The 15627-nt window shown below is 33.8% G+C and overlaps 1 protein-coding gene across 6 annotated transcripts in view; it reads right to left on the reverse strand.

The window, feature by feature from the left end:
• Window positions 1–15627, reverse strand: part of BRD10 (bromodomain containing 10) — a 106648-nt gene that overhangs the window by 48900 nt on the left and 42121 nt on the right. For all 6 annotated transcript variants that reach the window (XR_002803230.2, XM_023627327.2, XM_023627326.2 and 3 more), the window contains 2 exons: window positions 12777–14194; window positions 5154–5233 (listed from right to left, as the gene is read on the reverse strand). Coding sequence is in view for 5 of the 6 variants with exons in the window: in XM_023627327.2 (XP_023483095.2) it covers window positions 5154–5233; window positions 12777–14194 (1498 nt within the window). In the remaining variant the exon portion in view is untranslated. The remainder of the gene's footprint in view (window positions 1–5153; window positions 5234–12776; window positions 14195–15627) is intronic.

Below are 15627 nucleotides of genomic sequence, written 5' to 3' on the forward strand. Positions count from 1 at the left end.
AATGCGTGTATGTAGTGGGGGAGGGGAGGTCCTATACAGATCAAAAGAACTCCATGACCACATCTCAGAAAACTTAGAAAATAAATCATTCCTTAACTTTAACACTACTTCAAGCTAAAAATTATGCCCTTTGGGTATAAACTCAATAGGTTTGAGAGATATTTACTTTAATCATCTCAGAAAGGACATAAGGTAGCATACAAAGATAAACAATATAGTGAATTACATTAAAAAGCAAAGGGAAAACAATGCAGAAAAGTCAAAATGAACAGGTACAAAACAGTAAGTCCACATTCACTACCATTCTAATAAAACAATCCTATAATTTATTATAAAACTTGTAAGTAAAACACTAAATGCATGTTGTAAATTCAGAATTTATGTTGTATTTAAACTAAAATTATATTAACATCCGTTAAAACTATGAGAACAGGAAAATGCTTTCTCACTTCTTATGATCACCATACCAGCAATAATGACTACTTCAAAACCTGCAAGTAAGGATATCATGTGTGATGTGAAAAACAAGTCTGATTGACAAGGTAAGATATTTTTTACTACTATGTGATTAAAAACAGATGCTTCTCTCAATGCACTATACTTAAAAATTCAGAGAATTTTAGGGGGAAGTAAAAACCCATACTGTTAAAGTGAAACAAAAAGCTAAAGTTAAAAATACTCATTTTAAGAGGTGGCAATTCAACATAATAATATAATCAAAGATCTTTAACAGTGAAGCAAAGTCTCATTTTAATTTTAGTCTCAATTTTTCACATCCCTTAGCTTCTCCATTGGTTAAATGGAGAAATACAGTTTTTCCAGAGGTATGTTAAGGATCAGTGAGTTTATGCTTATGTTTGAAAACAATGCTACTATGCAAGTCTTAGCAGCTGGATTCTGGACTTCCTCTGCAAAGCAGCCTTTAGAATTAATCACACCTATGGAACAGGAGCAAATATGTATTACGTGAAAGATTTCGGTTACCAATGAAAAGCAGAGTTACGGTAACTAAGGCTCTTATATTAAAAACTTCTTATTGAGGGGCTGGCCCCGTGGCCGAGTGGTTAAGTTCGCGCGCTCCGCTGCAGGCGGCCCAGTGTTTCGTTGGTTCGAATCCTGGGCGCGGACATGGCACTACTCATCAGACCACGCTGAGGCGGCCTCCCACATGCCACAACTAGAAGGACCCACAACGAAGAATATACAACTATGTACCAGGGGGCTTTGGGGAGAAAAAAGGGAAAAAAATAAAATCTTTAAAAAAAAAAAAAAAAAACAAACTTCTTATTGAGATGACACACTCTTGACATACATAGGAAGTATTTTTAAATTTAAAAAGTATTTTTAAATACTTTCTATGTCTTTATTATAAATGTGTACAAAAAGAGAATTCATATAAGATTCCTCTCTCAAATTTTGGTAAAAATTTAACTTTATTAAGAAAATTGATATTCATTTTTCAGTTAACAGTCTTTCTTACATTATGAAACTGATAAAGAAAAATAAAAAATGGGGCTGGCTCTGTGGCCGACTGGTTAAGTTCACGCTCCGCTGCAGCAGCCCAGGGTTAGGATCCTGGACGTGGACGTGGCACTGCTTGTCAGGCCACGTTGAGGTGGCGTCCCACATCCCACAACTAGAAGGACATGCAACTAAGACATACAACTGTGTGTGGGGGGGAGGTTGGGGAGATAAACGCAGAAAAAAAAAAAAAAAGATTGGGAACAGTTGTTAGCCCAGGTGCCAATCCTTAAAAAAAAAAAATGATTTAGTCATTTTTAAAAAGTCATAAATAACTATTAAATTTGATATAAAAGCTTAAATCACCAATATGCTAAATACTAAAAATAAAAGTACTTCCTAATTTTTGCAATTATTGCTAGCTAAAAAAATCCAACACATTCTCCTATAAGCCAACTGTGTAACCCACCATAACACCAGAGTAGGGCTAAGCATAAATTTTCACTCTGATTAAATATAATGATACAAATACTAATACTTGGCTTTTCACTTTTGAAATTCGTGTAAGCTTAATCATGACCTTGCATGATTTATGAAATACGACCAAATCTGAGATTTATTTCAAGGTCTTAAGTAACTGGAAAAAGCAGGAAAGGTCAATAATAGATGCTTTAAGCCAATTCTTATTTGATTTTCCTACTTATAACACAGTACTTTTTGTCTGAAGCATCTGGCATGCTTATTTGAAAAAATAAATAACAAAACAATAAGTTCCATCACTTAATCCTCACAACTCTTAAGAGTAAGGTACTATTATTACCACATTGTATAGATGAGGAATTGGAGGCACAAAGAGATAAATAACTTACCCAAGGTTATAGAGTTAATGGTAAAGCTGGCATTCGAACCCAAAGTAAACTGGTTCCAGAATCCATATGCTTAACCACTATGCAGATTACTAGAACCCCCCTAACCCACTGAAGCAAGGATGAAACCTTGAGGATGAAACCCAGGAATTTTCATTTTTAATAAAGGCATCAGATTATTTTTATACTATATAAAGTTTGAGAACCACTGACATAACTTTTAGGAAAAAGTGGCACAAGTATGATGAGTCCCTTTACAATACTTAAAAAAAAGAAATCCAATCCACCATTTGAATAATACAATGTATACTTTAAATAGGGGTGGATGATCTTCTTCTTAAACTGAGGTATAGATATCAGGTATCTACATAAATAAACAAGGATTTTTCCTAAAGCAAACAGGCAGAGGAGTTTGAGTTCTAGCTTTAAAAAAGGCAACAAAAACACTGTCAAATTAAAAAGTAGTTGAGATTAAAACAGGATTCACTTTTTAAATTCATTAGGACTTAAAAAAAGTAAACTTCACAATTTAACCCCTGAAAATATTTCTTTCTAAGCATGTTTTACTGTCAATTTAAAGACAACAAGTCTGTGGCAAATACGTCAGATTTTGCAAAAGGGGTCTAATATCTATTCATCAACAGTTTCATTATTTTCAGCAATGAGGCATTTAAGAATGAATACTATGAAGAAAATCTTCTAGCTATTAATAGTAGAAATGTGATATTTAAAACAACTTGGATAAAACGAATAATCTGCAGAATTTGAGGTGCTAAATGTCATATTGCTAGAGCTTTTGGGAAGAAAAATTCACTTCTTTATTATATAATAGTCTTCTTAAATGTGGGGAACTTTCAAGTAATTAAAGAAACTCTACATAAAATTATTTTGAGATGCAAAACTATAAGTTTTGCATGTAACAAAGTTTACTAATGACTAAAATTGCCTATGTCCTATTCTTGGCTTATTTGAAGCAAATGACCTATTTCCTGGGAGATAGCTGTCAGTTTTCTTTATGAGTAACACCATGGTATTCATATCGTAAACTAGGCATAAGAACCACTATTCTCATAACTCTATTCCCCATTCCTAGCCAAATACACACACACAGACACACACATTCTAGGACACCTTAAGAACCAGGAAGGGGACCTTATTTATTTATTTTAAACAGCTCACTCCAGCAAAACATGTACTTTTGACCTTAAGTTTCTGACAGTGGTAAGCAAATTGGTCAGTGACTGACAAAAAGCATCACTTAAGACAGTATTTTTCAAACTTTTCTGCTCACAACCCATGGTCAAAAATACATTTTGCATTGCACCCAGTATAAAACACACATGATCGAAAGCAAAGTTTCATGAAACAACATTATCCTTACTGGGTAATATTTTTGAACATACTCATAAATTCTTTCCTATTTTAACTTTGTTACCTTAAGAAACAGATGCAGGTCATGGAATCCACTAAATTGATTTCATGTCTCACTAATGAATATCACCTGCAATTTTAAAAACACTGTCTATGCCACTTATTACATATAAAAGTCCAGCCACTAAGATAGGAATGGAGACAAATATCAACAGCGGGCCAGATCTATCCTGAGATCTATATTCCCAGGATGAATACTTTGAGGGATTGAGAAAAAAAATGAGTGGAAGAAATAGCAAAGGCTAGCATGACATCAGTCGAAGGATGATATACTATTATAGCATTAAATAACACGTACAAGCAATGGTGGAAAGGCCTCTAAGTAAACAGCAAATACACATTTTTTACTAAATATGCTAGAACCAAGTTTACTTTATATAAAAGGATTTTGTAGAAATGTTTGTAATTCATCCTAAGAATGTTATTAAAAATACTCTATTCTAAAATAATACTAAGAGAAAATCATGTCTATTTTCTTTCACTGTTCATTTAAAAATATTAAACTTTTATTAATTAGTAACTTCCATAAGAACATTTCCAAAAAATAGGATTTTTACTGAAAAACAGCTGTGTCTACATTTTTGGATATATGTAACTACTAAACTCACAATATATATTTTCATAGTTATTACTCCTTTATTTTCTTCTTGAGAATCATAGAAATTCATTTTAACATCACTTTTATTTTTTGGCAATTTAGTAGTAGGTCACAAAACTTTCAGAAATAGACTGGACACACTAATACAAAGACATTTTTAAAGAAAGTCATTTGTTGAAGAAAACATAGCTTTTATAAATTAGAAAATAAATATTTATTTAGGGCGAGATTCTTTGCTTACTCTAAGTATCAGCTACAAACAAAAAACTCTTCACATAATCATATGGCGGTACAAGCGAATTCCTATTTTTTTGTAGAAATGTTTAAAGGCCATTAACTTTTACTTAATATTCTCTATGAAGTTCATATATAGCTAAGAGTTAAAAGATTTGTTTTTTAAGTTAATAAATCTATCATTTCTACAGTGCCCAAATAAATGAAAACGAATTACCTAGGCAATATTACCATGTACAAATTATGTTCTTAGAAGACTTTCACTTACAAACTTATTTTTATATATATTTCTATTTAACTACTTCTATAATACAGTAGAGCATATAAAAAAAACCACAGAGATTTTTTCACTATCAACAAAAAGAGAGGTAAAAAAATTTTGAAATACCAGCAGATTAAATCTTAGCTACGTCTGTGCTTGCAGAGAAAAAAGTTATAATTGCAAACATTTCATTGAAAGAATGTGTGTTACAGTAGAATTCAACGAATCTCTTGAGGAACAATATAAACACTGAAAAAGAAATTAAACTAAAAAAATGTTGAGACAAAATTGAAACATTTACCTGAAATTCTGGTACAGTAGGTGACTTTGTGACAGTTTTCCTCTTCTTTGTGATTGCTTTTTTAGATATGGATTTTTTTCCTTTCAAGATTAAAAGAGAAAAGCTTCATAATGCTGTTTATAGCATTTCATTAACAAAAACCAAATTACATAGAACCTTGAAAGTTAAAATATAACTAACAGATGGCTTCCAGTGAGTTAAATAAAAATGATGAATCAAAACAAGCCCTAGGAAAAGCAAACATTAAACTATAACTACCCGTAACTGACATATTAACAAGTACTAATTTCTTTATATAAGAACACAACTACTACAGTCTCCAATGTGTTGCACAGTTAGCAGCAAAACAGTCACATTACTACTGCTCTGTTAAAATGGAATTCACAACTTAAAATGAGATTACGTAAGAAAAACCTTACCTTTAACAACGACTCCCATAGTCAGGAACTTGCATGGAACTATAAAGATGTGGTCATGAGCCAACCTAATGTGAAAATCCTCTCAGTAGCTTAGGAAACAAGGTTTTTCTACCTCTTCAGCTCTGCGCTCACCTAATGGGCTGCCTTTGGCAGTATTCAATAACCAGTTTGAGAACAAGGTAAACAGCTCCCTGCAAAGTGCACCTAGTCATTTGTGCAATCAGAAACTACTGGGAAAAATAAATCCATATTCTTAAAGAAATTCAACGCACAGACTGAAGTATATGTTCATACACATACACATATAACCTCTATTTTTAGTAAGGAACATGTTAAAGTAAATACGTTTTTTCCCAATTTGCAATTAGCAAAATCAAATAAATTGGTTAATTATTCAATAAAGATGAGATATAGGGCACTATACAATTTATGGGGACAACAAAGAATTATGAAATGGAAACTCTGTGCTCCAGGGGCCCACAATCTATGTAGGGAATAAAAAAGTTAATCAAGGGGCTGGCCTGTGGCTGAGTGGTTAGGTTCGAGTGCTCTGCTTTGGCTACCTGGGGTTTTGCCGGTTTCGATCCTGGGCACAGACATGGCACCACTCATCAAGCCATGCTGAGGCGGCATCCCACATAGCACAGCCAGAACGATCTATAACTAGAATATACAACTAGGTACGGGGACGCTTTGGGGGAAGAAGAAGAAGAAAAAGAAGATTGGCAACAGATGTTAGCTCAGGTGCCAATCTTAAAAAAAAATAATCGAAAATACTCAAAAGTTAATTTTGATTTACATTTGATGTAAAATGTTCACAATCATTTGTAGGCTAAAATCAGCTTAAAAGTAACTATTTCTTCAGAAGGGAAAATAAGAAGGTACATAAAGTAACTTTGCTCTACATAATCTCTCTTGTTCCTTTCTAAACATTTTCCTGTACAGGTAAGATCTTGCAGGAAAACAGTCAATTTGACTGCAACATTTTATTCAACTGGTATGCACAATTCCTGTTTATAATATAAGTGTATTTTCTTCTGTATTCCTTTTTAATCATATCACACAACTGTAATTTGGATAATTTCTGACTTTTGACTCAATAAAATGCATGTATACTATGCTTGAACTACTGTTAATTTTGATCTCCTGAGGTTCACGTGGGTTTTACCGTCTTGTTCTAAGTACCAACTTGCTGTCATTTGACATTTGCTTTTAATTAAACTAAAATACATACATTTCTTTTCTCATCACCATTATTTGCTTCTGTGCTTACAGTGCACCTATATCAGAACTAAACTCCTACAAAAATAGGTAAGTGCGTGGGCTGCTTAAACAAGCAATATTCAGTGAGAAGTGATTAAATTCTTGGTATCTCTGTAATATAGCTTAGTAATTGATTTCTAAACTGGGTGCAATAGGTACCTTTCAAGAGGACTCATGAATCTGAACATCAGGATGCCTGTCCTCTACACACCATCTTTACCATTTTTTAAGTTTCATGGGCAAAGATTTAATGGCCTTACTGATCTGCATCTGGGAAGGCTTACAACAATTTGAAAGAAATGAAATCCTTCCTTAAACTGCTCCCTCTGCCCAAGCCCTGCTCTAATTAGCTTTATAAAAATCATTTGATTTTGTATTTATTTATAAGCACAACAGAGGTCACCCTTGAGATTCCCAATGAATTTCACATTGTTGTCACATAGGCACTAAATTCAGATACTAAATTCTCAGCTAACTCTAGCAGCCACTCTACTTTAATGGATTAAGCAGCTGAGGTGGTTACTGGGCATTTCCTTTCCCCTGTCATTAGGATACTTAAGTGATTAAGTAACTGGAGGCAGTATTGTGTAGTGATTTTAAGCTTGAGTTTTGGTACTAAACTACCTGGGTTTGAATACCAGCTTTAATCACCTACTGGCTGCAAATTGATTTATTTCCCTGTGTGATTTCTTCATCTGTAAAACAGGGATAATGATATTCCCTACTTTGTGAGAATTAAATAAGTTAAAACATGTAAAGAGTTTAAACTACTGCTAGGCACATGGTAAGTGATCCATAAATGTTAGTTGTTATCTGCCTTAGCTAAGCTATGATGATAAGAGTCTAAACAAAATATTATTATCTTTTAACCTTCAAATTCTTTTATTAACTTACTCCTTGCTCACACGTACTTTGTACACATATCAATTAATGTAACACTTCTTATACAGTATTGTAATTATGTTTATATGTTTTTCTTCCTGAATTATTGATGACAGAATCGCATTACTCACTTTGTATTTACAGCATTTAGCATATAATAAATTAGCAGAAACGATCCTTAAATACAAGAATCCTACTTTTCATCAGAAATTTCACCAGTCTGGGAATAGGAAAAGGGAGGCAGGTAATTGTTTACAACTCTGAGGGTCCACTTGGGTCCATTTTATAACGAGGAAAACATTGACAATGACTTCAATTTACCAAAGAATTCACAAGATGACCTAGAAGTGGTGGTAAAAGAACTAACATTTACTGAGAGCCTACTATGTGTCAGACAGTTAGTACTTATATATAAATTATAAATTATCTCAGTTAATTCTCAAAACAACTCTCCAAGGTAGGCAATACCCCATTTTATTGTGAGATAATTAAAGATCAAAAAGATTTCTTAACTTACTCAAGTGTTACACTGCAAGTAAGCACCATAGTCAGGGATTCTAAGTCCAAAGTCCAGGCTCTTTCCACTATGTAATTCTAATCTTTCAAAAATCATAGTTACCATTTATTGATTGCTACCACCATGCCAGGCACCACGTTAGGTACTATGTATTTGCTATTCCAATTAATCTTTGTAACAATACAGCAAGGTGGTAGTAACTCATTTTTCACAGATAAAGAAACAGGCTATAAACAGGTAAATAAATTGATGGAGGACTTGTAGCTAATATGCACTGAAGCTATATTTGCACTAGATCTGTCTTACTTCAAAGCTGTGCTCTTTTTATGGTAAAATACTGCATTCTTTCAAACTTTCTGCAGGGATGTAATCTGCTTCTGATTGATTTCAGAGCATTTCTTTTGATTAAGGTTAGAAGATATGCATATTCAGTATTACTTAATACCTTCAGTCTATAACCTCATAAAAACAATCTGAATACAAACTTTCCTGTATTCTTCAGTAAAAATTAGCTCTTCCTTTTTATTAAATACTACTTTTAAAATGGAGCATGGGATACTACAAAGCCACACAGCCCTTCTTTTGGTAGTCTGGTTTTGCTCCATGGCAAGATATACAGAGGGCAAGTTACATACTGCCCCCCAGTGGGCTTCTGTTCCTCTATCACTTACTTAATCATATCCCAGGTCTTTTACTCCCATCACACTAAGACACCTGGTCCCACAAAATAGAATATAATATTCAGATCTACACAGTTAGGTTCTATAGTGCTATCAACACAGAACTATACATCCTTTTCACAAATATGGGCCTGGATGTAATAAAACATTGTAGATTACATTACTTTCTCAGTTATTTCCCTACAAAGCAGCTCATTTTTGTTTTTTTTTAAAGATCGTCCCTGAGCTAACATCTGTTGCCAATCTTTTTCTTCTTCTTCTTCTTCTCCCCAAACCCCCCCCAGTACATAGTTGGATATTCTGGTTGTAGGGCCTTCTAGTTCTGCTATGTGGGATGCCGCCTCAGCATGGCTTGATGAGTGGTGCCATGTCCACGCCCAGGATCCAACCCGGCAAAACCCCGTGTCCCCAAAGCAGAGCACGTGAACTTAACCACTGGGCCATGGGGCCGGCCCCAGCTCATTGCTTTTTACACATTTGATGTGTCTTACTTCAAGCTCATTTCCTTGCACTGTGCTCCTGATTCAAGCATCACCTGCCCAGAAAGATCTTACCCCAAAATGGCATATTCCCATCATTCAACTTCTAAAACCTCAACTTTTTCCTTAAGTTTTTCTCTGTGCTAATTTTTTCAGTGACACTTGACTTAATTATACCTTCAAGCTTTTGCTCATGTTACTATTTTTCATCTATCCAATCCCCATTATTCTTTAAAGTCCCTCATCCTCTGTGAAACCTTCCCAAACTACTATAGCACACAGATTTACTCTCTCCTTGACCTTTCATTGTATGTCTTTACTATATACTTAATTATTAAAATTTACCATTTTTGAAGCTTAGTTTCTTCACCCATAAGAGAAGAACACTACTTGTCTTATTTATTTTAATCAGTTTAGAAGAGCTACCACAAAATGATTTGGTTGAAAATAATGGCCATGTGAGAAGGGAAAAAAATGTCCAAACGAAACTGGTTGAAATGAATAACTTAAAACATTATAAGCTTTTTAATGTATCTTTAATCATTTTTCTGTTTTTTCAGGTTTTATGAAAAGTCCTCTAATTTTTAAAATTTCTATTTCAACCAACTCTACCTGCCCTACACAATCTATAACAGTATATTATTGCAAACAACCAAAACATCTAATAAGGAGATTGGTTAAATAACTACAAAATACACGTAACAGAATCCTAGCAGTCATTTAAGACAATGCTGCGGAAATCTATTTATTGCACAAAGATGTTCATGGTATACTGTTACGTGGAAAAAAAGCAGATTGCAAAATGGTATTTATGGTCTAACCCAATTCAAAAATATAAGTGCCTTGAAAAGCATATGGAAAATACATATTAATGTGCCATATTATGTATGTTCATTTATTTATCCAATAAATTCCTATACAATGTGTCAGTCACTGTGCTAAATGCTAAGGGTGCAAAACCAGAAATAATCCTTCTGTCCTCAAGAACGTTATAGAATAAAGGGGAGACAATCATCAAAATAACCTAGAAATAAATGCAACTATTATGAATAAATTTTATACATAACTATTAACAAGGAGAAGTATCTAGCATTATAAGTATCCACAACAGAGAAAAATTCCAATGTTTTTCTATTCTATAATGTTTCCAAGAATGAGGAAGAGGCTTAAATAACTAAAAGTAAATTCAAAATTTAAAAAGCAGAAAAAAAATTGCAATTCTGAAAAACAGATAAAAATGCTTCAAAGTTGCAAAACTGCCTCACAGTGCACTAAAATTATTAAATCATTTTCAACCAATTTGTCTTTGTGCCCTTTACTAAAAATCATCTCCCATCCCAATAAGGCGGGTTACTAAATTTGGAGATTCCACCAAAAATTAAAGGCTGTGGTAATCAACATAAAATGGACCAGATTAACCATATGTAGAATTTAGTCCACCTTAAGTGAAGGTTCATGTATCAGTCATGATGACATAGCTTATCCCAAAGCATATTCCACAGAATACTATTACTTGAAAAAAAGCTGTGTTTAAATAAACTTGAAAAAATACTAGGTTAAATAAAACTAAACAGTTTTCTTATCTTCACTTTCCAGAGTCCTTAATATACAGGCCCCATGTCACTTAACCACAATTCAGAAGTCCAAAAGGTTCTGAAAACTGAAGTTTTAAAAATGATTTATATGGTAGCAAAACCTGACCTCAACTGTTATGAGGTTCTTTATAGACTTCACCTCATTTAATCAGACTATTCATACATTTTTCTGTAGAAATTATGTGTTTGATTATAGGGGCTGCCCCAAGCTCCACTGGGGACGTTACTTAGTAAACATTATATACATCATAATATCCTTCTAAAACCTGAAGATTTCTAAATTCCAAAGCATATCTGATACAAGAGTTTGTAAAATGCATTGTGGACCCGTACTAATGAACAATGTAAATCAGTAAGAGGAACATTTATTTCCCAAATCTATGACCATGGAGCTCACTTTTAAAAAGAGTGAGAAAGGATTCAGCCCTGATAGCCTAGTGGTTAAAGTTCAGTGTGGTCTGCTTTGGCGGCCCTGCTTTGGTTTCTGGGCGTGGAACCACACCACTCGTCTATCAGTAGCTATGCTGTGGTGGTGGCTCACATAGAAGAACTAGAAGGACCTACAAACTAAATTTATATAGCCTAATGGATTGATTGTAAAATTTAAAAGGCTTGTTTTTGAAAGTTACTTTAAAAAATTGTAGCTTTTTATCACTTTGGTAAGTGTGGACCACTTTGCAATTTTCAGTTCAACAAATTAAGCTTGTTCTTGATAGTAAATTTTATACTATTTCTTTATCAATGATACGTTACATACACATTTAAAAATACATTTACTTGTATTTAATGATTTAAATAACTAAGACTTAACAGCAATTATATCAGCTAAACAAAATTCACTCCCTCATTTGCCAACTCATTACCAAATTATTGTCAAATCTTAATTATTTTTGTTACTTAGGGAAGGCGTAAAAAACTAAAATCAACAAATAATGATGATAAACCACAACTCATTTTAGTAAACAATTCAAGTTTTTCCCAATCAGGCAACTTTTTATTAGGGTTAATAAAAGAAGTTGATCATCTGCTTTAATCTTACCTATCCTTTGGATAAAGGAGACAAGCTGATTAAAAGGCAAACAATAGAAAAAGCAAGAACACCTTGAGTAATTAGAAAACAGCAAACACTGAAAATTTTCATAGGATTTTTTGTTGTTACTGTTTAAACAGGCTTGTGACAAATATATTGAGTATTTAAATTTGATGTAAGACAAACTTACAAATCCTCTTATATAAAAAGGCTTCATGTGTTATTAGTTATGTAATTTTTTCCTTATATTTCACAACATTTTTTCTGGATATGCTGAAAAATATATGATTTGGGAAGAAGCTGAGACCCAGAAAGGTAATCTGACTTGCCTTGGTTTAAGGAGCTAGTTGCTATGAACTTCAGTCCTGGGATTGATACCTCCTGGTATCAGTGCTTTTTCCATTGTACTGTACTGCCCTTAGCCTGGGAAGAAAACCACTTCTCATAAGTGATGGGAAGCATCACTTATGGAGAAATTGGTTCAGAGAAATGTAAAAATATAACGTCCAAAGATTTTCAAATGAAAATTAAATTCAAATATACTGCACCAGTATTTTTTCTTGCTGTTGTTAGTACATAAAACCTCTGCTCTGGGTTTTAAAAATGTGGGATAATATAAAACTTGACTCATAAACACATACATACATATGCATACATGTGTACTTCATTGTGTCAATCAGAGCCTTCCATGTTGTTTAATTGAAAGAACCACCTGAAGTATGCTTAAATGCAATTCTCACCTACTTGTGTTAGCTTACCAGATTTGTGCTTCTTGTGTTTTGCTTTCTTTTTGATGATCAATAACTTATTCTGGATCTCAGGTTTGTAAGACTTGAATGCAAGAGAATGAAGACCTTCACGCTTTCTCTGTAAGTTTTCATTCAAAACATCTTTCAATTTCTTTTTTTTCTTTTTCTTCTTTTTCGCCCTCATTTTAGTTAGTTTTAGTTTCTTGTGGCTCTGCAGTGACTGCTCTAACAGAATATCCCTTACAACCTTGTGGCAGTTAATTTCTGGATGATCACTGTGACTTCCATTTACATGTATTTGGCAAGATTTTAGAGCATTTTCTTTTAATGGACTGGGTTCAGGCTTTACTCTGGAAGCTTCACCATATTTTTCTTGATTTTCTATAAACCTTATTTCACCTGGACTGAGAGGCTCTCCAAAGCCAGTAACTTCCCCTGGACTCCCTGGTTTCTCTAAATTTTCTTTACAACAATCAGTTTTTTTAATTTCATAAGGCCTGCAAATTCTAATTTCACAGCTGGATTTCACTTCCATTTCAACAGAGATGTCATGATTATCCAAGTTCATTTTAGCAGGGCAGCAAGTTGGATCAAAATTAATTTCCTGCTCTTTCTTGAAGGCAGAGGGCAGGCCTTCTCTACTACATCTATGTTCTCCATTACTTGTACTAACATAGTCACACTTCAATTTCTCCAGTTTAATCCTAGGTACTCTTTGTATTTTAATAGGTGGAACTGGAAATTCTGGGGCCTGAAAGGGTCTCTGTTTATAAATCCGTACATCTGCACCACAGAACTGTGGAAAATGTACGTAAGCATTCTCCAAATAATCGTAACCAAGGATAACTTCCCTGCATTCATGAATAGGCTGTCCAAGTACAGCATCTTGAACTTCTTTTTGTGTTTCATACACAAAGTCACAAAGACCCTTAAGTAACCACACTTTCTGGTAGAAAGGTAGTTCATGAAAAGGTTTTTCTTCCAATGGATTAACTTCTCCAAGAACTTTAAAAAACTGAGGACACAATCCAAGTTTTTCAGCACAGTTATCGGGATTTTCAGTCTGCCCTACAGCAATGTACCACTGCTGTACTTTCTGTCTCAGTGCTGCTTCCCAGGTCCTATAAGGCAAAGTAGGTCTTCGATGTAAGGTAGGTCTGCGATGGGGAGGACTTAATAGAGAAGTCATTATTTTAGATAGAAATGCATTACACTGAGGCATCAGAAGACAACGTTCCAATTCATAAAAGACTATTTCTGGCAAATTTAGAATTTGCTGGGCTAAACAAAGGAAATGCCCAATAGCTGGAATTTCCCACAGGGTCTCCATACAAGTTGGAGCTGCTTGAGCTAGAAGTTTTCTTTCCCATTCTTCTATTTCCTTTTGACTAGCTTCTTCTGCTTCTTTTCTTTCCTGTTCCCGAAGCCTAAAGAAAATTTAATAAATTATACTATTATTACTTAAAGCAGAGAATACCATAAAGTATGTCATATTTGTCTTCAGTCAACAAGGCAACTGGCTGTTCTAGTTTCCAGTATGAGTACAAAGTGTCCCACTAGATGTACCATCGTTTTTTTTCAGATGAAGAAAAACACATATAACTTGACCTTGAGTTTTAGTGATGAAGAATTATCACTGACATTATTACCAAAGTAAAATTCTTCAACTTATGATGTGTATCAACTTCAAAATCGATGAAAAAAAAATTTAAAGCATGTTTACTTAACAAAAGTACAACTTGATGCTTTCTAGAAGTAGTAAGATATCAATCTAAGAACTGAAAGATGTTTATATCCTTTGACCCCATAATTTCATGCCTAGAAAGTTAGACTAAGAAAATAATTCAATAGAAGCAAAGGGTTATGTGTTCGTCAGTGTTAAGTGGCGTTCTATCAAATCAAAAAAACAAAACTATAAAGGAGCTGTATTACACAATTGGGAAATAAGCTGACTATACTATATAGCCTTAAAAACTAAAATTATGAATAACATGTATAAACACAAAAAATATCAGAACAAAACATGGTACTTAACAAATAATAGCAATAACAAAAATATGTGTACATTGAACAAGGAGATGACAATATCGCAAAAATAAATGATTCCTAGGTTGATGGGATTATTGGCGCTTTTTTCTCCTTAAAAATTTCTTTACTGGCACTGCTATAAAATCTTCTTAATTAAAAAAAATTAAATTAGATGAAAAGATAGACATAAATCTTTCTGATCTTGCATTAGGCAATGTGTTCTGAGATATGAAACCAAAAGCACAAGCAACAAAAGAAAAAATATATAAAGTAGACATCAGCAAAAAACTTTTGTGCTTTTAAAAAACATCATCAAGGGCTGGCCCAGGGGTGCAGTGGTTAAGTGTGCACGTTCCACTATGGTGGCCCGGGGTTCGCTGGTTTGGATCCCAGGTGCGGACATGGCACTGCTTGGCAAGCCATGCTGTGGTAGGCGTCCCACATACAAAGTGGAGGAAGATGGGCACGGATGTTAGCTCAGGGCCAGTCTTCCTCAGCAAAAAGAGGAAGATAGGCAGCAGATGTTAGCTCAGGGCTAATCTTCCTCAAAAAATAAATAAATAAGTAAATAAAAAAGGAAAAAAAATAAAAAACATCATCAAAGTGAAAAGACCATCCACAGAATAGGAGAAAACTTTTGCAAACCATATATCTAATAACAGACTTGTATCTAGAAATATAAGGAACACTTACAACTCAATAATAAAAGGACAAATAATTCAATTAAAAAATGGACAAAGGATCTGAAAAGACATTTCTCCAAATAAGATATACAAATGAACAATAAGCACATGAAAAGATGTTCAACATCATTATTCATTAGAGAAATGTA

The sequence above is a fragment of the Equus caballus genome, chromosome 23 (assembly GCF_041296265.1).
Source record: "Equus caballus isolate H_3958 breed thoroughbred chromosome 23, TB-T2T, whole genome shotgun sequence".
NCBI classification, from domain to species: domain Eukaryota; kingdom Metazoa; phylum Chordata; class Mammalia; order Perissodactyla; family Equidae; genus Equus; species Equus caballus.